The sequence below is a fragment of the Bradysia coprophila genome (assembly GCF_014529535.1).
Source record: "Bradysia coprophila strain Holo2 chromosome X unlocalized genomic scaffold, BU_Bcop_v1 contig_26, whole genome shotgun sequence".
Classification (NCBI taxonomy): domain Eukaryota; kingdom Metazoa; phylum Arthropoda; class Insecta; order Diptera; family Sciaridae; genus Bradysia; species Bradysia coprophila.
This window is the reverse complement of record NW_023503313.1, coordinates 1756008-1780507: the sequence shown is the minus strand read 5'-3', so window position 1 is coordinate 1780507 and position 24500 is coordinate 1756008. Positions and strand designations below refer to the sequence as shown.

At 34.5% G+C, this 24500-nt stretch overlaps 1 protein-coding gene across 1 annotated transcript; it reads right to left on the bottom strand.

The window, feature by feature from the left end:
• Positions 1-4105: 4105 nt before the first annotated feature.
• On the bottom strand, positions 4106-19891 carry LOC119069204 (G protein-coupled receptor kinase 2). Its single transcript, XM_037173175.1, has 12 exons — positions 18434-19891; positions 13122-13217; positions 9466-9586; positions 9129-9376; positions 8951-9050; positions 8180-8285; positions 6075-6264; positions 5754-6002; positions 5533-5690; positions 5269-5472; positions 4938-5201; positions 4106-4647 (listed from the first exon to the last, which is right to left on the bottom strand). The coding sequence occupies exons 1-12, from the start codon at positions 18483-18485 to the stop codon at positions 4558-4560; spliced, it is 1878 nt and encodes a 625-aa protein (XP_037029070.1). The 5' UTR covers positions 18486-19891; the 3' UTR covers positions 4106-4557.
• Positions 19892-24500: the final 4609 nt, after the last annotated feature.

Here is a 24500-nt window from a genome sequence, read left to right as displayed (position 1 = left end):
AACTATTTTATATTAATTTGCAATCAAGTTTTTAGATAATGACAACAATTGACGGAATTAATCAATCGGCGGATTGTGATCTCCAGTGGCAGGAAATTATTTGACAACTCTTATCTCGTAGTGTACGAAATAGAATTAATATCATCTGCATCTTGAGATGTTTGTTGCTTATGTAGAGAAAGGTTTTATAGTACAGCTTCTATGAAGGAATTGGTCGACAAGAACAGTTTGATCCTTACGTGTTTGACGCACTTCAAGCAAATGTGATCAAAGTCTATAGCTGCCAAATAGAGTACTATTTTATATTAAATGGGTCTTTTCAGTGTTTTGTGTAAAAGTACTCTGCCGTGTTATCTAGAGTACCAGTGTACCACTCATGCTTAAAGTGCGTTGGTATGTCATATATAAATCAAAATGGTACCATGAGAATCATGGGACGTAATGTTTGCACAAGTCATCAGTGCGGCCAAATGAAACATCATCGCGTTATCACGGTACAAAGTGAACATTGCATACTAATACTCTAGCACATCTAGAGCCTAATAAAGTACTTTTCATACCTAGGACCCGATCTTTTTCTTCGTTCAATATGAAAAATACTATTCGTACCAGTGGTACGGTACCACGGACTAAAAGTCTTTTTTAGCGTATTCGAACTTCTCACACGCTAAAAAAGACTTTTAGTCCTAAATAGCTGAACATGATGAAGTTAACAAAGTTTTCTCACATGCATTCTCTTCAGCAGGATTTCCAAATATTATACAACCACCAGGAATATGTAGAGATGATGGTAAAAGGCCGGATGGTATGACCTTAATTCCTTGGAGTCATGGAAAAGCTATTCTGTGGGATGTAACAATTAGGGATACATTAGCGCCTTCATACATTAAGGAATCCAGCAAGAAAAAACGGTCAATTGCGGATAAGGCGGAAAGATTTAAACATAATCATTACAAACATTTGAAAGAAAATTATTTGTTCACTCCGTTAGCTTTCGAAACTTTAGGTTGTATGGGGCCAGAAACTATGAAATTTGTTCAAAAATTGGGATCAATCATGAAGGCTGCTTCAGGAGAACCACGTTCAACAGATTATTTATTGCAGAAAATTTCAATTGCCATTCAAAGAGGGAACGCGGCATGCATTTTGGGAACATTAGGAGCTAATAGAGTAAATGACTTTTATTTATTGTAAAATTTATTTTTTGAAAAAAAAAATTTAGTCCTAGGTACGAAATGTACCATTGCACTCGATGTCATGAAAAACTAATATTTCCATAACTGTTACTTTTCTAAGAATAGCATTAGAATCATTTCATAGAATTTAAAGGCTTTGACGATGAAATTAAAACGAAAGAGGATTAACACTCTTTTAGTTTTTCAAAGAAATTTATTAATTAAATCCATTCTATAAGCTTAATATAGCATCAATGCGAGACAATCATCGAGATTCAGCCTTTCGGTCTTATAACGAATTAATTTCAATAAAGCTCTTCTGCGGTTATTAAATAATTCGAAGAAGGAAGATCACCAAAAACATTCACTTGATTTTAATTGAAAAGAACAAGTTGAAAAAATTGAACAAGAACAAAAACACCGATAAACTCGATAAATCTGAAGCACCAGAGTTGGCAAAACCCTCCATCATGCGAATAAAAAACTTGAAGTGAGATCGTACGCATTTGTCAGCGAATCTATTTGCTATAACTCGTGTGAAGTTGGTGATCGTCGAATAATTCGTTTCTTCTTCTTCTTCTTCTTTTTCAGCCTGTTTCTATCCACTGCTGGATGTAGGCCTCTCCAACTTCTTTCCATTTCGTACGATCCATTGCCATTTGCTGCCAGTTTTTACCTGCAATATTCTTAATTCCGTTTGTCCATCTCTCTGGTGGTCTACCCAACGTTCGTCTGTCCTTCTTGCAATATGTCCCGCCCAGCTCCATTTCAGAGATGCTATTCTTTCCATGACATCAACGACCCTGGTTTGTTGTCGAATCCATTTATTCGTCATTCTGTCTCTGAGTGTTATTCCGAGCATACTCCGTTCCATGGCTCTTTGTGTCACTCTCAATTTATCTTCGGATGCTTTTGTTAAAGTTAACGTTTCCGCTCCATAAGTGAGCACTGGAAGGACACAAGTGTCGAAAACTTTGCGTTTCAGACTATTATTCATTTTGCTTTTGAAAATTAGTCTGAGTTTTCCGAACGCTGCCCATGCAAGACCAATCCTACGTCTTATTTCTGCAGTTTGGTTGTCCAGACCTAACTTCAGTTTATTAAGTCAATTTGAACGTGCGGTTGTGATTCCTTGACAAGTGAACGCTGAAGAGTCATATCGCCAAAACTTCAGCTGATTTTATTAACTTCGGGAACAAGCGGTCTCCGATTTTACTTAGTGATAGCTCGTTGGATTCATCTTTCAATTCTAGGAAACAGGTATCTTTCACTTTTTCGAAAAAAATTGATTTCTGTGAAAAGCGTTCCAAAGTAAAGACATGTCAGAGGGTACTGTAAACAGTTTTTCGGCGTTAAAATTGATTTTAAGTTGTAAAAGTTGTTTTAATTGAAGTTTGTGTTATGTTACTAAAGAAAAAAATATTTTAAATTATTGTAATGTTGTACGAATGTTGGCCTTGGAAAGACCTACAGGTAGAGTATGCGTTTGGTGCGAGTAGATCCACGAAAGTTATGACTAAAATATAGCAGACGTTCGGAGAGTCCGCCTTCCCTGCAGCATCGATGTTCCACGGAACTGAGTATAGGGTGTTGTAGCTGGCCTCACGCACTATCGTTTCACATAAAAACATAAAAAGAACCCAGTACTGCAAGCCTACAGACGTCTTGGAAAAAAAGTTGGTGCCAAAATTCAGGTTTTTTTCCTTTTTTCTGGGGACCTTACAGCTGGAACGGTACTACGGCAGCCATCTTTTATCGTCTACTATTCCTTTACCTTATCAATAGAAAAACACTTCGGTGTGTTGCGAATATATGTCGTTACAACATATCCAGTGTTCAATAGAAAAATTATGAAACTTTTCTCGGTAGATTTTAGTCAAATAAAGTGTTAGCGTATAGCGACAGGAGTTTGGAAATCGTTTGCACCCACTTGATCATATCGTTTTTCCAAACTCATATCTCGTTGCAATATTGGTCCGATTGAAAAACTAATTACTGTTCCGGAGTCCTAAGGTCATGTGCTATACGCTAACACTTTATTTCCAAGGCCGAGCTATTGCCGAAAAGCTGTTTACTGTACCCTCTGACATGTCTTTACTTTTGAACGCTTTTCACAGAAAACATTTTTTTTTTTTCGAAAAAGTGAAAGATACGTGTTTCCTAGAATTGAAAGACGAATCCAACGAGCTATCACTCAATAAAATCGGAGACCTCTTGTTCCCCAATCGCCTGAAGTCTTGGCGATATGACTCTAATCATGTCGATTTGTGTGAGGGTCGAAAAAATCCCGGCAATTTTCAATAATGTCCTGTTAGGTTATCCTAAAAAAATCCTGGGATTTTGGTATCATGGTAGTTTGGTTTCTCAGCCAAATTTTACATTGTAGTACAAATTGAATGACTGTGTTCACTTTTGTACATTTGTTTTGTAAGTGGGAGGATCGCAAAGTAAAGTTTTGAAGTGAAATTACAATTGGTAAACACTCAAAGCATATATGAAGGAGAAGAAGAAAAACGTAGGCTAAACGAAAGGCTAGTGAAGGTCCAAAAAATCTCGGTGACACGAACAAAATTTTTTTTCAGACCCGTCGCTCTGACTTGCAACGAGAATAAAATCCAGAGACGAATTAATATTGAAATTTTCATATTTATTAATTTTAAATAGTTAAAACCTAAAAATCTTATATTGTTATAGTCAGTGTGGCTATTTTTATAATGTTTTTTTCATCATTTTTTCTTTCTTTTCTTTGAATTATCATAATTAAAGCGCATGTACATTTATATACTACAAAGTGAACAGTAACGAATGATTCATGGTTGCGATTTTTCTTTTTTACTTTCCTCCTCTTGTTTTATTCTCTATTTTACTTTCTAAATTTCTTTTCTCTCAGATTTTCCTAATATTTTCATTCAATTTTTTTCTTCTTTTTTTTCATTTACTTTGTGTATAGTGTAAATAATGTTTTTTTTTTGTTTAAAGACTTTTGGGTTGTTTTTTTACTGATTATACTTTTAATTTTATGATTGATATAAAATGCTTACGTTATGCTCTCATTTTCTCCACTTCTACATTTCTTCAGAATTTTCTTCCATTTTTTCCTTTCTCGTCCTTTTTTCTCGGTTTAAATTTATGTTTCACATTGAAAAATTGTTTTTGTTTATTAAATGCTAGTCTCATAATAAATAAATTCATTTTGTACTGAAATGTATTTAGATTTAAAATTTATTGCAATTAATCGTTTATTCGACTGTTCGGTGCAATCAATCAACGATTGCTTTAATACTTTTGCTGAATGCAAGGAATTATCAAAATATTCAGCACATTTTTCTTGATCGACGTCGTCTGATTTTAAAATTTTATTTACTAAATTCTTTGAAAATTATCAGCTTGCCACCTCCGTGACAGAAACGGATTGACTAGTTAAAAGATGATCAGGAATCGGTACCGGTTGAGATCTAGCTGACTGCTTTTTCTGTAACAAAATTTCATATTTTTGCGGTTCCACTTTTTCCTTCTCAAAAATTTCACTTTTACTTTTAGTGTCACCCGAATTTGTGTCTAAGTTTACTACAGCTGCCGATCCACTCATACAACCACACTAATTAACCACTAACCACACCATCCGCGTGCACTTTACTATGTAACCCGTATAACAAAGTAAAATCGCCGTGCGTTGGTATGAGTGGCAAAATAGCTGAAGCAAACTTGGACACAAATTTGACTGACATTACTTGTGAGCAAAAAAGGAAAAAAAAATCTTACCTTTCGTCGGAATGGAAAACAGCCCGGCTTCTCCACAACTGGTTGTGCGGTAATTAGTAAATCAGGGGTGGGACATTCATCAATTCCAAAGACATTTAATTCGCGAAAGCATTCCGTTTCTACCATTTCATTTTGCCAAGATATCGATACGGAACCGGTATTGAATTTTGTGTAAAAATTTTCATCCGAAGCGTCTAAATTCACACCTTTTACCGTTGAGAATTGTTCAATATCCAACACATCTTTTGCGTAAACGGCATGTGGCTGATGTAAATATTAAATTATCAGCTGGGGCATTTCAAAGTAAATTTCCGTGAACAGAAATACTCACATCTGGCACAAACGGTGGATCCACCATACCAGCTTCGAGTCTTTTCCAATTAATGCAATTGAAAAATTGATGCAGTTTCACTTCTCTGGCTCCAAATCGACCATTTCTACAGCCTAGGCGAGTTTTTACAGTCTTTGATAACAGTTGTTGGCACAATGACTTAGCTTCGTCACTGAATTTATGGGAATATTTTTCGAGCTCCTCCTAAAAGTCACATTAGTTTCATTGACTTCCTGCAGAAACAGAACCGATCAGAACACCAACCTTAACACGACGATCCACTTCTTCACGCTTGACTTTCTCTTTTCGTAACCGAAATGGCGCTTGCCCTTCGATCATTTCGTAAATTAAACAGCCAAAACTGAACCAATCCGGCGAAAATGAATATTTCTCGTTGTCGATCACTTCCGGAGCCATGTAACCTGATGGACACATTGTTTAAAGCAGGTTGTCGAGTTAAAACAAAAAAATTACTCCCAACTTACCGACAGTGCCCACGCGACCACGCACCATTTCACCATCGGGAATTTCGACTGCAAGTCCCAGATCTGATATTCTCACATGCCCGTGATCGTCAAGCAGCAAATTTTCTGGCTTACAATCCCGATACACGATACCCTGTTGATGTAAATGCTCTAGACCGCACACAACTTCAGCAGCATAGAATCGTGCTCGGGCCAACTCGAATCCGGGCTCACCACCCATATTATAAATATGAAATTTCAGATCTCCACCTGAAATTTGATGTTGCACATTTACAGTTTTGGAAAAAAAAAATAGCAAATGCATTCTCTGAATGTTCGTACCGTTCATTATAGTCAGAACTAGACACAATGCATCCTTTGTTTCGTATGCATAGGCTAAGTTCACAACAAATCGTGAATTTATTTTCTGCAAAATTAGTTTCTCAATCAAGACCATGGATTCTCCTTTTCGCTTTTTGATGCGCTTCTTTTCCAGCTTTTTGCAAGCATACATTTTACCGGTCGCTCGTACCTGTTGCAGAAACAAATTTTAAATGAGAAAAATAATGGAAAACTGAGACAATCAAATTTATGAATACTGTAGGCGTGAATAGTGAATACATTAAGGGTCCTATACACTAATGAAAAGCTCAAGGAATTGCAAAAGAATCGCAACACTTTCCTTGTATGAACTGGTTTCATTTTGCTCTGTTTGATGAAAACAGGAAGAAAGACGGTTTTTTTTGTTCCCGATAAGAATAATAGAAATTAACATCCCGATAAAACATTACGAATGGCTCGCTAAAATAGATACCTTCGGAGTAATAGTACATTACTATACCAGTGAAGTCTGGCTGAAGCCCGAGGTACTTTTACTCATCGTGATACGAGATATCAAATTATTTCACGTGTAAAGTATAACGTTTTACTTTACGAGCGAGGGAAAAGGTTTTCACTAGTGAGGGAATAGCCACATTACCTCACTAATAAAGTAAAAGTTCGTTGTTTTTCAATTAATTAACAGTACAAAACAAGAGCTCAACTTTGGACACTAGCGACAAACCATAAGCTTTGAATCATTCAACCAACCACCTACATAATGACATTGTTGAGCAGCCTTCTACACTCTGGTTTTCATTAGAAACACAATTAGAAGATTTAATAAGTCTAGCTGACTATCCAAGTATATACAGGTGGTATTCTATGCAATTTAATTCAAAATTTTTACAATTTAATCTAAGATGGTTATTAAACGTAGATGTTGCTACAATACGGCACTAATTCCAATAAAAATAATTTTCTTCATCAAATTCGGCTCAAGCTTTAAAAATAAATTCACCTCATCTGTAGACAAAGTAGCGACAATCAATAAACGAATGAGTGGATCAATACAGTAATGAGTCAGTAGCAATGGTGAATATAGTGAAAAACTGAAATCTTAAGAGTTTGTGTCAATTTTTTCAAATATTTGTAACGAAAATATGGTTGGAAAGATCTTAAAATTTCATTTTGACTATAATTCGACAATTGCTCACATGAACACCCCATTTTTGCATGGCAACCATTCATAGTACAGCGCAAAATTTGCGTTTGAGTAAAGGTTTGACCAATTTTCGTGTGACTAGAAATATGTAGGCTACTGGCTACAATGTTCACCTTTATTATATTAACAGAAATAGTTAAATAGTCGAAATGAACATGAGAATAAAAAACGTCTCAAAAATCGTGAGGCGAAGACATTCATGTTCCAATTCGTTCTAACATTTTGCAATAGTAAATGCCTTGAGGAATTTCGATGTATGTCGTTTTATGCATCAAGTCATAACAGCGCTTGATGATGTATGGGCCTAACTCCTATCTCCTAGTTGCCAAAAATGAATGAATGGTTTATGATTCTCATTCCTTTCTTTAATTTTTTTAAAATTCGAATTGGTTCTTGCTCGTCATTGTCTTGGGATAGACACTCCTAATTTATAAATCAGTCTATTCACTTCTTAATGTGAAGTTGGAAGCGCTTATGTATGAGTAACCTTGCCATTTAGTGATTCTTGTATCTGCATAGTAATGACGCATCAGTTGGAGATGTGTCATCTTTAGACCACATTTTTGTTCGTTTAGTCATAAATGTGTCATCCATGGCTTCACGGTGAAAAATCGATATTAAGAATGTTTTGACCAAAAACGAGTCAATAAGCCTCACGAGCTATTGCTGTTTTCAAAGCCGATGTGTCAGACTGAAATTCGTCACAGGAGGAAATACTCAACGCGAAAATTGTTCAAAAACTCAAATCATATCGATCCGGTAGGTGACTGGCTTATGTTTACATTGAAATTATCTTTGTTCATCATTATACTTAGGTTAACCGTTAGTTTCATCATTTTCCGCTATAACAAATCAGAATATAAAAACGAAATTATTCGAACGAAATGCAATTGATTTTATTTACCTGGCATGCACACACTTCGCCGAAACCGCCTTTGCCCAGCACCCTATACATTCGAAATGTTTTGTATGTAATTTGTTGTCCTTCGAGCCACTTCCATTGTAAATACCTTAATTTGGTGGAAAGAAAAGAAAGGCCTAAATATCGACTTAGCTGCGACTAGTTGCAACAGGGACTATTTTGAGGAAAACGTTTTCCCACCTTTTCCTCAATTTTCCCATATTTTTCCAAAAATCATTTTCGGGAAAACAGGAAAAATTTTAAGGAAAATGGGGAGATGTAAGGAAAATCAAGAAAAAATGGGAAAATGTTTTCCTCAAAATAGTCCCTGAGTTGCAATGAACACATCGTGGAGTCATAAATAATTGTTTGATTAAATTTCGATGTGCTGGGATGCGCTGATAAGTATTAGTCCTTTATTCGGATTTTTTTTTTAACAATTGGAGTTAAAATTGGAGATATAATCGTTTCTTCCAATTGAAATAGCATCTTTTCAAAGACGTTGACCTTAAAACTTCTTCCAGCTGAAGTTTCGATTGAAATACAATTAGCGTACAATCTCGTGCTACTTGAGTCCTGCGTATCCATGTCTATCTCAAAGAACATTTTTCAAGGTCGCCGTATTATGATGTTATTGGCGTTATTGTGATAAACAATTTTTGTATTCGAATCCCAATTTTTGCTTCAAGTATCTCTTACTAACCAAAAAAGCACATCCCACACAAAACTTCGTACAAAAAGGCGCAAAGAATATAAAATTGTCAATTAATTTACCTGTGAAAGTACATAGACACCTCAAATTCACTAAATGGTTCACCAGCTAAAAAAGACTTAACCGCTGTCGTGCACGGTTCAAAGAGTTCTTTACATCCATCTGTGATAACAATCAAAAAAAAAGTTTATTTTTAAATGAAAAAAGATTCAAACAATTCGATAAGCAAAAAACCCTTACGTGTAATTTTCTCTCGAACCTTCGATATCAGATCATCATTCAAAACATCCAAAACGAGTTCGTCTTTTTCACCACTTAAATTACATTTACTGATTGTATTTTCATTATTGGCAGTTGTGTCGGTTGAATTGTCCATAACTTCCGGTTCACCATTTTCACTATCTTCATCGAAAAAATCGATGCCTAGAAATCGTTTACCAATGTCTCGTCCAATTTTCAAACGGTTCTCATCATACTCAATTTCATATCTAGTCGGAGCAGCAGCAAAAGTAAGTTTTAAAAAAAAATATCAAAATTTTCGTTTGGCTCGGCTTGAAAGAAGTTTCAATATTCTCACCTAGTTACATTATCCAAAAACGCAATGTATCTGTGATAAATTGGCTTCTTATTTTCGCAAAATAATCTAAATAATATTCGACCTATCGGCTGCTGATCTATAACGTAACCATAGGTAACATCTGGAACATGAATACAAAAATTTTTAATGAAAATTAATTGAAAGCTTTTAAGCAAAATTGTAGCAGAGTGTAGCAGTGTAACAGAGTGTTTTGTGTATGTGGCTGTGTGTATACACAACGAAATGTGTATCTGCATGTTTTATTATTATTACTAAAAGTTCAGAGCGTAATCAAAACACTATTGAGCCATAATCATGGAACATCATAATAAACTCCTTGTTTATATTTATTTTTATTAAAACGAATGTTTTGAATGATCTACATTTATATTAATAATTTCCTAATGGTCATCACGCAAACATCAACCGTAGCAATGTTTATACATACAATATTTATACGTACAGCACACAGCCAACGCCATGCAATGTTTTGTACGATAATATGTTTATTTCTTGTCGTGCGTTATTTTTATTCCATACAAATGAATATTTTAATGTTTTTATTTGGGGTGGAAGGCCGTATACTGAAAGTATGACGGGATTCTGGAAAGGGATGCGGTAATCATTTTGTAGTTGTTTTCGTTCCGTGCCATTGGACAGAGAACGATGAGGTATCGATGCTGTGACATTTCATCGGACAGTAGACATGAATTACAGGGTGATTGCGTCACAACAATTAATCAATCAGAACTTTGTCCGAGTTTGATTAATAATGGTTCTGCAGCGATAATGAGTGTTAGATGGGGCTCGGTACTCAGATTATGGAATACTTCTCCGTTGGTCCTCTTCAATGGTTTCATCAAGGTTTCGAAGCGTTGGTAGACTAAAATTAGGGACCATTCACCTTTTACCCCCTAGTAAAGTTGCGCTAGAAATCTGGTTTTCAAAAATTTAAATCAGTGCCTGAAAACGCCAACGCAAATGGTAAAGTTACTGAAATACGAAATTATCGAATTCAAAATAAATTTGCTATGTGAGTACGTCGTATGGGTGTTGTTTTGAGGAGACTAAATGACTTTAGTATATATGACTGTGGTCTGATTCCTTACGCCTTTTTAGCTCTTATACCGATGATCGAATGGATTAAGGTAGCAGATCTTCAAGAGATCGAACTCTGTGTTTCTTTGTTCTCTGATAATTCGATAAAATTAAAATGTTGTCGAAAGGAGTATATCATTACAAATGATTTTGCCTTGTGGTTTTGTTGATCGCACTTATATTTGTGGTCGACACTTCAGTTCGGTCGCTTCATTTCAATGAAATGCCACTTTAAGAACAACTTAATTTTAACTAACTGCAGCGTATAGCATCATCGGAGATGCGTTTCATTGTAGGGTTGCGAATGTGATCTGATCTAACTACAAAAAATTTCAGAAATGTGTTTGTGTTCAGCTGAAGCGGAAATCAGGCATGATGGAGATCAATGGAGATGTGTTTCATTGTAGGGTTGCGATCCTGACCTAATTACAAAGTCTACAAATAAAATTACAAAAATTGTCAATTTTTGCCTAGCGAAAGTTTGAAGAAATTTTAATAGAAAAAAAGTTTCGTAAAAATGAGGCCTACGACATCGATTGTGAGTGGTTCATAGTCATTAATTTACATAGTTTAATGATTAGCTTTAAATACACCGACACTCAATGCCCAATGAATTAAAATCTGAAACGACATAATTTCAGAGTGCACACGTCAAATCATCATAATATAACGTGTGTAACGTTGTTACAAAAAAAAACAAACCAACTGTTAATTATACGAACCGTCAAACATATTATTGGATTTTTATTTGATTTAACCTCTTGTGTAACATCAAGAAGGAAAAAAAAAACACATTCAAGTTTTCTGTTTATAATTTAATAGATTTGTGCCCGATCAATGGACTTTATTTTATTCACAAATAGCAGAGAGAGCCAGCGATTTAACGTTGATATATAAATACATTAGAGAACCTAATTAAATATTCAATTTGTTTTTCGGTTCAAGAGAACGGTTACCATAGAGCACGCTACAAAAATTAACTTGACACAAGTGAACGCAAATTCCAATTAAAACCTTTTTTTATTGATACACAACAGAAGAAAAAAAAATGTATTACCTTGCCGACGTGTGTTTTTTTGATCCAGAACCAAAAAAAGTCAACAGTTTAATAAAACGCGAAATTTAATGCCAAACGACAAAGACCAGGAAAGTTTCCCGAGGAAATCGAATCCGATTTTTTTTTATTCTTTCGTGGTTGATTGCAAAGGGAAAATGAATTTTTCGTCGCTTTTATTTTCATTTCATTTAATTTTCAGCTAAAAAAGCTATATGCATAACAGACCGCGTTCGTGGAACGATTTTAGCCTTTTAAATCAAAGTAAAGTTTATTCAATTATTATGACTTGACAAGGACACGAATGTGGTTGATCGCACAGAGATAACGTAAAAAGAGTTTGTCATATATTCGCATAATATACACATTGAACGTACAATATACATTTGTGTGTATAACCAGGTCTTATAATCAAATTATAAATTTGTAACAAAAAATTTGTTATAATTGGATGCAAATTTATGCTTCAACTGTAAAGAAAATACTTTTTAATCTGCTATACCAAATACACATCCGCGATAAGTACCAATATATGGCTCAGTGATTTTTTTTTTGCATTTTTATTTTTATTTTTATGCGACGTGCAACTAACGAAATTATTGTGCACAAAATCATGTTTATCGTCGTCGGTGGAATTTTATTTCGAATTTGCGCTAGTGATTTTAAAAACAAATTACGAGAACTTGTTGACAACACTCGTCAACTATAGACTGAGAGCCCATGTGCATCATAAAGTCACTGAAACCTTATTGTATATCTACTGCTATATGACGATTAACCCGTTACGAAGGGCTATCATCTGTTACTCTCGATAACAACTTCAGCGAGAAGCTTAAACTTAGACTAATGCGGTCTTCAACTGGCTGATGATTCGATTGAATCTGGACAAAGTTTTGATGTTTTAGCAGTTAGTGAAAACTTAAAATTCCTAATGGGAACTTATGAAAGTATAACAAGCTCAGGGCGCTTCCTGATTTTAATTTTCATTAACTACTAAAACATCGAAAAAAATCGACCATCCCGATTCAAACGGGGGATAACCAAACGCATGTTCAAAAAAACGAAGTAAAAGATTTTAAATTAATCCCTTGATTTAAGTACATTAAGTATATTATATGAAGTAAAAGTTGCGACAGTAAAACAGCTAAAATATGCTTGCCGCCCGTATATTAATACAACAGGAATGCCTTTGTTAAAGGCCCCTGACACTCAAAAACACAAGCGTCACAACAAATTTTGTTCGTAAAAGTAGTGTAGCTGTGAAAGGTACCAAACGAAGGTGCCAGAACAAACATTTTTCGTCTAAGATAAGCTTATCAGTATATGTCACAAGTAATGAAACCGTGACTTTATGAGTGACTGATATGTACGTGGGCTCTCGCCCTTCTACTAATAATTGCTTCTGTACAGTCTGAGTAGGCAATTTTTTCCCATTGAATTTCAACGCTTCGAGTGATTTTGTATGGGCCATATTCTTCGGATTCATATGACACATAGAACTCACCTATTTTGTCTTTTAAATGCAAGCACTGTGATATGTGTGGAAACTGCAAAATCTTTCGCCATTTTTTGCTTTTCCCTTTGTTGCTATCTGATCCCCCTGTAAAGAGAAAAATTGAACGACAATTCATTTAAAAGCATTTAAAAAACATTCATTTCTCAAGCACAACTTCAATTTGTGTCTTTTTCTTCTTATTTTCGAAACTCATTTACATTTTTCAAATATTGTTAGATTGGGTTAATTTTCTCTTCGTCAAACATTAACCAGAAATTTGTTCATTAGCAATAATGCCTAATGAATGCGGACATCGTTATTATAGATTGGTTTTAAGCATTTTCTAGTCAGTGATGGGTGCAGAATGTCTTGGTAAGTTAAATTAAAAATACATCAAACGCTTGCCTACGAAGAAACCTATGATATCATTCAATGAATTTGTCGCATATTTTACATTATGGTGATTGGATGATTAAAACCTGTCCGAAATAAGTGGTTTGCACTTTGTTTAATTGACCGGTATATGGTAGAGAAAGACGAAAACAAATATTTTTGGTAAACATCTTTCCAACTGAATAAAGTCTTTTGAAGTCAAGAATTTATTTATAGCCCAGAACTACGAAAGGGAGTGATTAAAAAGCAATTCACTTTTCATGTATCGACTCTACCACTTTTCCGCATATTATTTTTCGCTACAAACTATTTATGGTGCGTCGCTGTAATTACTGAAAACATACGGTTTACGTTCCAATATATAATAATGTCTAAGCGTAATAACACATCTCTATGTCTATACGTATAGGCACACCTTTTCATATACGCGACCGGCTCTAATTTATAACACAATAAAGGCATCGCTGAACTTCCGCATAATAAAAGGAGCAAATTATGAATGATGTTTTAACAAATTGAACGATATCCCTTCGTTAGTCCTAATTACCTGAAACAACGTCAACAAGTTAGTCCTTCCGCTGTTATGTGCTAAAGGAACAATTTATTTGCACAAACAAAACAGATGATAATCTTAATTTTGTTTGGGAATTGATTGAATCTTGCGACGGGATTGTCGTTATTCGCTGTTCGTATTGGCGTGTAGTTTGTGGATTTACATACCGGACAGATAAAACAATTCCGGTAATTTATTAGCATTTTAGCCAAAGACAAAATGAATTAGTGATCGTAGTATTGTACGATTAACTGGTTTGAACAGCGGTAAACGAAAATCTAACGAACGAAAATAACAAAAATACAAAAATCGACCTAATTGAAAATACCGCAACAACATGATTGAACCCAATGATTCTGCCTAATCAGGCCTTGCATATGTGAGTCACTTAATTTCATTGGATATTACTGTGTATTGTAAAACGTTACTTACACGATGGAATCAAATTCAATCAAAATAATAGAACGTCAACGACGGTGACGTCGGCATGATGGATCCATATTTTTCATATTCATATTTCGTAGTCGCTCGTAATTTAGTAAATCCATTAAATGGATTATGGAAGTAAATTGTCTCGTTTGCCATATTGTCAATTTGAATGAATCGAAAGTGCCTGTATTTCCATACCGCTATCTTATCAAATAAATATTGTATATATCGAAACCAACCGGAATGGTTCAGTAATAAAATCTCACCGCAAAAACGAATTGTAAGCCAATATATATAGCCATGAATGTAAATTGATTTGTTTGATTGAATTTTTTTCCCTCTTTGTCTCTTGTATTGATCGTTAACCACATTTTGGTTCAATGAAACAATTGACGTACTTATTTCGAGGATGATAATCAACAAAGACATTTTTTTTAATGTTTTGTAATGATGGAATTGGTGGTCGAATAAGTTTGAATTTGTGAATACTGAACAAATATTATACTACAGACATGCATTAGCATATTAGTCTCGTAACTGCTCTTGTAAAAAGCTTAGCAAATAAACTTCGGAGTAGGTTTCAGTTCACCTGAGCCTGATGCGAACTTTAACCCAAATTTCATCTGATCTGAAACTGATTTAAGCTTTCGGCGTAAGCTTACCTGAACCTGAGACTTTCATCATGTCAAATGAATATCAGGTTAAGATCTCGGTTAAGATCAGGTTCAGGTCAAAATGAAGCTCGGGTAAAGAACAGGCCAATGATTTTTTACACGTTCATGTTAGTATCTAAGATCAAGAGCCACTATTAAATCTAAATTCTTCTAACACTCCTACAATTCCGTAAACTTACAGCGCGCATACGACTAGTTCCTGTCAACGTGTATTGCTTTTGCATTTAAATACGGTTTATGCTAAGCAAGCAGTAAAAGCTCATAAAAAATATTCAAATTTTTCGATTATACAAATTAGACGTTTCATTCTATTTACTCATTGAATACGCTATTACCGTCGACAATGGTGAATTTATGAATTTATGTATTTACTTATGGGGCCACCTGCTTCATTTCAAACATTGCTGGTGGCATGTTTAAAAGAATCTCGTCTCGTCGTTGGATTAGGACTGGCACAGAGCTAAAAACTCCTCCATAAAAGGCTTCACAAAGTGTTCAGGCGAGAGATTAGCTGAAAAGCAATCTGTCTTCGTCGAAGACTTTGACTTCGAATCGAATTTTTGTTTTTTTTCGAAAATGGAAGTGCATAACAAACACTTTTTAATACTCCCACTAATTAAAGACGAATAGAAATAGAGCATAAAGTAACTATAGAACGATTATTGAAGGAATTTAGTGCAACGCTACATCGCGTGCAAGTATCACGTATTTTTCTGTTTCGGTAAACCCATTACTTTAACACATTTTCAACTATAAAACGCAAAGCAACATGCAAGTAAAAATAATTGGAAAAATGAAAAAAAAAAGTTGAAGATGGAGTTTAATGCAAAGAAAAACGTAAAAGATGAGTGCACGGAATTCTAAGAACATTCATCCGATTATGAAGACGGTTTGTAGCAGCCAAATCTTTTGATCTTTTGATCGGTGTTCCGAAAGTTCCATTTTACATTTGAATAACTTCAACCTCTAGAATGTTGTTTAGGTGTGGTAAAGCGACGAAGGAGTGTTTCATAGGGTTTCATGGAAATTGCGCTGTATTTAGAAGAATTTTATGTCGCTCTTGTGCTATGCACTTTCTTCTTTCTTGTGAAAATCAAAGTATCAACAGTTCGGAATACGTAGTCGGATGGTCTTAAATGTATTGTTTTTTTTAGACTCTCGAGTATGCGTATTTCGAAATTTTTAGACTTTCATTTTCACCCGGAATAGTAGTCGGTCGAAACGTTTTCGTAGTGATACGAACTGTTTTTCAAAGACACTGTCTATAGATCATCTTCAAGGACGTTTGAAATGCCATCCACGTTAAAAAACTTTCATACAAACGACTAAATGAACGAAATATTTAACGAAACTAAAGAGAGGCTACGTTCGAAAGTACCGTATCTTGAAGATGATCCATTAGATAATCTACAGATGCCATCGAATCGAAATTTAGAAGTTTACAAATTTCCACGTGTTTTCCATTTGTCGAGCATCGTGTGAAACAATCAGAGAATTGGACTACTGTTCGGCGACACTGTATGTAACTCGTAATTGGACGGGTAAGTCTGAAAATACCGACTACTATTTTGGCCAGTCTATTTTCACCTAAGCTGAATTGAACTAAAGTGAACCCCAATCACGTCGAGCCTGTCCAGGTTAGGCATTTGATGTTTTGTTTTGCTTATTCGCCGTGGTTTTTAAATGTTTGGGTTTGATTCTCGGTTGGAATCGGCGGCTAGACATTCGTAACCTAAAATGTTTGTATGAAAATTCTAAATTGAACCGACACATCACTTGACAGGTAAGGTTCAATTAAACTGAGACGTAAGCTAAAATTTAAGGTAATCCAATTTTTGATCGAAGTTCCTAAGCATGAGTTAGGCAGTCAACTGTCACTACTCTCAATTTTCAAGAAGTAAATTGGTTCGAACATCGAAGATTATAAATGCGGATATTATCCTGGACCGGTATACCGACACAAAACATATTCGCCACGGTGTGATACGAATGCTACCTCTTAACGGTACGACTCACGAAACAAATGAAAATATTTGCAAGTCTGTTCTTCAGACCAGCCATCTCGTATGTGCCTGATATGTGGCCCAAGAATAGCCGAACCACTAATGACTGGGCACACCTCCCAATCTGTTCATCAAGAACGTCTGAGTCTCCTATTTACCACTACACAAGACACATTTCGCTGGTAAAACGATCAGTCTGTATTTACTCGAATTGCAAACCGTCCTGGATTTAACGCTTCCAGGCACCACACCTAAATGTTTTCCCATTTTGTTGTTGATAAAATTTAGAATTTTCGCTTAGGATTGAAATGCATTCGGTAATTCTAAACTCTGCTGAGTATACTATAAAACTCTCCGGGGGTGGTGTATATATATATGGTATAATATTACTGTGTGTGTTGGAAATATAATATCCAAACCATTGGAAATATAATGTGTATAACAAAACTGAAAATGTTACATGGAGGAGAGATGGTATGACCTTTATTCAAGTGAAATGCTGAAAATGTTGCAATTGATTTTAAGGATGGTTTGAGAGAATAACCATATCTTTGAAATTGACCGCATAATACACAATTTACGTTCCTTGACCTTATTCACCATGACGATGTAAAGAGATTTACAGAGGTTTTTTTTTGGACGTTCGTTCGTTTGGTAAGTGTGACTTCCATAAATTATTTTTTTCATTTTTTTTTTCGTGCAACCACTTAATCACACGATAAAATATTTCTTTCGTCTACAAACATTTTTTTTTCTGTCGAAGAACAGAGCGCATGTAGTCAGTCTATGTAATAACAAAAAGTATTTCATATGAAACTTAATTCACACACAAGCCTCGAACCGAAGGCACTTGTGTTTTAGAGTTTTTTTTTTTAAATATTTTTGAAAAGTTGCAACAAACATGGAGGTTCAATAAACTATTTGTTAAACTTTGCCTCAATTTTTTTTTTAAATTTCGAGATGAGAGAAACATGATTGGGTATAACAACAGCTTTTACAGCATACATGATGAAAAATGATTATAATGGAAACACGAATGTCGTCCACGTATTATGATAATAACAATAACAATTAAAAGTATACGTCGAAAATGCCATGTATAATGATGCCAATATATGCAAATGATTTAGTATTTTGTCGTCGATATACAACAAACCAGGTAAACAGAATATGGTTAATATAGTTTTTCAGTTACATCTGCATAGAATTACCCTAAATTTTTAATTCAGACAAAATTTTTTTTTTTTTATTTTCGGATCGGTAACATACCTTCTCTCGCTTTAAGGTAGACCGTATTGGCCACAATGTTTTCTAATTCCATTAGTTCCAGGATGACGGCCTTTTATTTATATCGGTTGTTCCTTTCCAAAATATAAATTCACACACCGAAAATTATGTAATTCAAAGTGAAATGTCCACCCAAAAATGGATTTCTGGTTTTCCGATTATATTTTTTTGTTGGTTGGCTGAAAATCTGAGTGTGATCGGTCGACTTGTTCCGAAACTGCGGGGCTATTTTTTTTATTGATGTGATGATAAGATGTGTGACTGCTGACTTTAACCCTTTTTTTTGGTTGTATGTAGTGGTTGTATTTCAAACGAACTCGCTACACTTCATTTTGCTACATTCGTTTTTAATTTATGCATACAGCCACACAGTGCACAGATAAGTTTCTTTTTTGATGATGAATTATTTTCAATAGAAATTTCAACACTTAAAATTTTACATTGCTAAAATTACATTTTATCATATTTATTGCGTGAGATAATTCGGATATACGAAATCCAGATCAAAAATTGAATGAAATTTTGTAACAAACTTGAGATAAAACAGATAAAACACTAGCAGATTTCTATATGCCTCAAGAATTATACATTTTTTATAGAATCGATACGTTCACTATAGCACTTTATATCGTTGCTCACAACACGAGAGAATTCCAAAAGAGATAAATTTTATAATTTTCTCTTATTTTTATAAATGCACGAAAAATGTTTCTGGTCTGATTTTTTTCTTCTTCTTTCATGTAAAAATTGTTTTTGAGTTTTGTATTTTTGTTAATAAAAATTCCGTTTTATATAAATCAATTCACGTTTTTATCTAGTCGATTGTCCGGAAAAGTCACTGTATGTATGCGCGACACACGGGTTTATATGACACTGTAATAAATGCAGAAATTGTTCGTATTAATTCCACACGAGATTAACAATTTGGTCTTTTAGGCAATTGCCAAACTAAAGTACCGCAATATTCAATGTAAATTTTGACATTTTTCTTCTTTGGCTAGATGGCGCAGATGAAAGATGGGATTTATTATAGATTGTTGTCGAAATATAGCATAAACATAAAAAAATGAAAACAAAAATTTTTTGACATAGAATCCAAAATGTAGTGCATTTGCCAAGTTTTAAGGTGTGTGACACACAAAAATAGCCGTCTTCCATGTATTTGCTACGAAAACGTTTTTGGAACACGAAATTATTAAATTGAATTCGTTCGTATTTTGTGTATGTACGAAAAATCGAAACAAAAAACCACACCTGAACGATATTCTAATGAAAAATTGGGTATTTATTGCGGATAGCGGACAGTAAATTCGAATAAAATATTTTTTTAAACAACACTATACAACAATGGTTTTGATTATAACGTAGACACTCACTAGACAACATATATACAACATATAGGCAGGGGTGTGGTGACAGGTCCGAACTGAGCCTGAGCGGCACTTTAGTGAACCGATGTGATTTGCCGGTGTACATATGTTGTTTAAACTTTATTTACATGGAAGAGACAAGTTAGGGTATATTAGGGCGTCGACTGTGTATGCACTAAACTTATTCTTTAATAAAAAATATTTATTATCATTTCGTTATACGATGGCGTGGAATACTAGTATGGCTCTTTGAATACAAAATTATGCTTTTACAAGCCGACTATCGTATGGAAATTTATAATTTTATAGACCGACTTAAAGCGCTGTACTAAAATTCGGCTAACTCTTGAACAAATGCCACGCTCAATTGATTTTAATCAGATGGAGTTTATGGGTGTAATGAAACTTGAACCACAAGTAGCGCAACAGCTTATGGATCTAGGTGGCGCTGATGTTTACATAATTTTATCACCATAAATAGTTTAAGTGAAGTTTGTCGAGCCAAATGTTATTAGTTTCTTGGAGTTTATAACACATTCAATTTTATACATTCTGGTACACTGCAGAGTCTCAAAATGCGGGTTTCATGTAGCAAAACACATTAAACACATTGAACGTTCAAGTTTCCCGGTCAACGAAAAGCACAGTTTCGAATAGTACACTAATATGAATGTATAAACCAAAATTCCATCGCTGATAACTGAATGCCGGTATGCACAAAATATGTGAACGAGTTCGGTTCTGTGAATACGTTACAGAGTATATACAGTAAAATGTCAATTGACTCTCTATATCGGAGAGTTTTCTCTTTCCCTCTCTTGTCAGTCATGAGCGAAACAATTCTATATTCGCTCTGCCATAAAAGTTCACTCATCTAAAGACCATAATTTGACATATTAACCACTCTATGGTGGATGGTTGGTACTCTGTCGGTATAATCTACTACATTTTTCTAATTTTATTCTTCGCTATGTATACCATGTATACACTTCTCGACTGAAGTGCCTTTCGCAAATGATTACTATTCGAGTTCAACGTACGTTTTTTGAAAAAAAGTGGGAATATTAAATGGAAAATAGAATGGTAATAGCGTACATGGCATAGGAATACGTTATTTAGATTCAATGATGTCTGTAATATATTAACGTCTGCATCATGTCATAATATTCTTGGTTGTCGAGCGTAAATGTTTTTTTTTGGTAATGTCTTGAACTTCTAACTCCCTTTTATCACGAGATGAACAATTAATTGCAGTGTTCATAAAAATGGTTTTTTACTTGTACATGATTTCACTTTGTATCAAGCTCTGAAGTAGGCTTCTTTCTTTATGCTACGCTACATCTACAGAACGTCAAATCTGTTACTTCTGAATGTTTTATTTCATTAGTTTTAACCTAAATTTAACTATAGAAAATTGCATTAACCAGCGCTTATTTTTGTCGTTGGTAATAATCAGCCGTCCTATGTATAATGCCCAAGACTAAAAAGCCCAACCCAATACCTGGAACGTTCTCAGAAAAAAAAATACTTTTCCAATAATATGGCATTCTATCCCTAGAGAGAAAGAAACGCTTAAAAAAGTAACTCTTACAATTTATTGAAAGATATCACACACTCAGCACCGAACACAACACACCGAACACATCGAGTCACTATTACGACCTTGTGATGTATTTTCAAGATCACTGTTTTCAGCACATATTTTGCTGCATTTTTGGTCATCATTTCGTTTAAAAGATAATTTAAATGTTTACAAAAATCAGTGTCGCTGTTATGTTGATCTGGGGTTCAGTTGTAAAGTATCTCAGTGATAATGATCGTTAATGTCGATTGATAAAATTTTTCCATTTGAATTACCCAGTTTGGTTCATGGAAAAACTGTTACAATAGTGGGGGAGTGTTCAGGTACAAAGTTACTTTCCGTCTTTAGATCCTTGAAAAAAAAACTGGCCTGCTGAAGCTCCTGGGAACTATTGGTATTGGTAACTAGAGCCTTACCGATTCTGCTATCGAAATTAAAGTTCCGTACATATGTCCTAGGCGCTGCATTTTTAAGTTGTCAACAAGATGTTGGGTAATCATATTCTATGTTTCTTCCTAGTTTGTCGACCATGAACTTATATGAACGGAATAGATCACTTTGCGGTGTCGAGTGTTAGTACAAAAACGAGTAACCAAATTCATTTTCTTCAGCAATTTTTCTGACGTTGTGAAGTTTGCATGAAGAATTACGGAGAAAACTATATAACCACGACGTAGAGAAACCAGTCGGGGGAAGTCGATAGGTGAGTACATTCAAAGAAGGTACCTTAATCGTCAAATCGAATGCAACTGCCGGATCTAACTATATGTCGTGATATAACATTTTCACACAGTACCTGTGTATCTGCAGAGTTAAAATTCAATTTTTTACAAGCAATAATTACATTTAATTAGTTTCTTATTTTCACATTTATACATATAGGTACATATGTATTTAGCAAATAACATGGGGTGTATATCGGTCAATCTTATAATATCATTATCATTTATGCTGGTTTTCAGAGTCATGACATGGCATATGAAATGATCGACTAAAAAAATGTTTTTCTTTCTTTTGTTTTCCTTTTTAATTTTTAAATTAACCAAAGGATTTTCCATCACAAGTCCCGTATACGAAATGGATGCGTGGATGTAGACGATATGTTTTATGGTTAAAATATTAATTTTTTTCTTTTAAATATTTTTATCGTTAAATCAAACATACAATTTTGGAGTAAATACTTAATTAAAGGTGGAACAGTTATATGATTTCGGAATCGTTGCAAATAGGGCTTCTACACTTATAGTCGTTGGGGTGATTTTTGATTTTGTAGTAGGTTTTTGATTCGAAAATTCACATTTAAAAATTGATAAAGTTACCTGCAGTCTTCAATGTTTTAAGAAATTGTTTGTCTGTCTGTTCTCATATAAAATTGTTTGAAGACATGAGGGTGGTTCTTCAATCCGAAAATACAGTTAATGTCGAATGAATTTTTTCTCTAAATTTTAGTTTATTTCAGCTGTTTTACCAGCTGGTCTCCTCATCACCATCACTTCACTTATGCATGTTTACATGATTTTACTATGATAAACATTGTGTTTTTATGAATGGCCATTAAGTGGTAAAACAGCTGAAGTAATCTTAGACGCAACATCTGTTGCCATTAACTATATCTTGTCAAATAGGTCAAATATTTACAACAAAATTCAATAGACTCAAGACAGAGCTCGATCCTTGATCTGGCCCATGTTTGTTAGTAATTAAAAAACATTTTTCGAGTTCATATCCGGTTCCTTATCAGAGAGGTCGTTGTAAAATACTTCCTTAAATAAAATAATAGAGATGCTTAGCGACGCTACCTCATCGAGAATTGATAACAAAAAAAGTGGCTCCCGCAATAGATTGAGAAAAACATTTTCTTGAGTTGCCATAACTTTGTCCTCGTTTTGGAGACTTCAATGGCACAAGATGCCATTTGCCCAGTGGTCAGTGAATAGTTTTATTGTAGATGATACGGAAAATCTAGTCTCGTCTCGTAGCTCAAAACCACAACTTATGGGGAATACAGTTTTTCGATTTCGTGATATTCTGATGATAGAAGTTTTTCTTAGACTAATTTCGAAAATATTTAGCTTGCAATGATCGAGTATGTTATTGTTTACATGCCGTGCTTTTGACGGTTCAAGCACTTCTTTTGACAACTTCAGCATGCAACAGTATGTTACATACCTGCGGGAAAATTTGCTTACTTAAGTATAGTTTCCACTTAAAAAGAGCACTCCGTTTAGCCTCCATCTACATGACAGTTGTAAAATAGAACAAAAGAACTGTCACGCAAACGGAGTGGAAATTGAATTTATTTCAATTTTTTACTCCGTTTACGTGACAGTTCCTTTGTTCTATTTTACAACTGTCATGTAAACGAAAGCTAAACTGAGTGCTCCTTTTAAGTGGAAACTATACTTTACGAGGGGAAATTTTTTATCCAGAGCTGAAGGCAATGCTTTTAGAGAATCGCATAGAACGCTTTGCTTTCGTTTTTGGAGAGATCACAAACACCAGTTTAAATATAAGGAGATCGTAGTTTTCTGTTAACCTAGCAATTCTACGAGATTTTTTGTGTCCTTCGTATTGTCCTGAATTTCAGGACCTGAAATCGCTGAAAATATTGTTTTTCACTTGTTGTTTCGATACAGGAATATATGTCCCTTTTGCACTGGCAAGGTTTATTTTTATGAATTTAATTCTTAAAAATTCTTAAAAAGTTCGTATGAATTTTAAGTATTTTTTTTGGATTGTTTCAAGAATTTTATGGAATGTGCACTCGTGTGTGACTTTGACGAAACACTAAATATGTTTTTGGCGATTTTGATATCAAAGTACAACAAATGCCGATACGCGTATCGAAATAATGTTTTACGCACCTGAAGTGTTGTTAAGATCGTTCACGGCTCGTATCAACAATCTCACATCCTGTGCGTAAAACCACACCATTTCTATGCATGTAAAAAGTGGCTCTTTTTTAAAATTCACATTTTATGTGTGGCTTTAAAAATGTTTGTTTGATTTCGATTGTACAGTTTCCTTAAAAACAATTTCTGTTCCAAATTTTCTTACAAACTACATTTAAAATTTATGATTATACGCTACACATTAT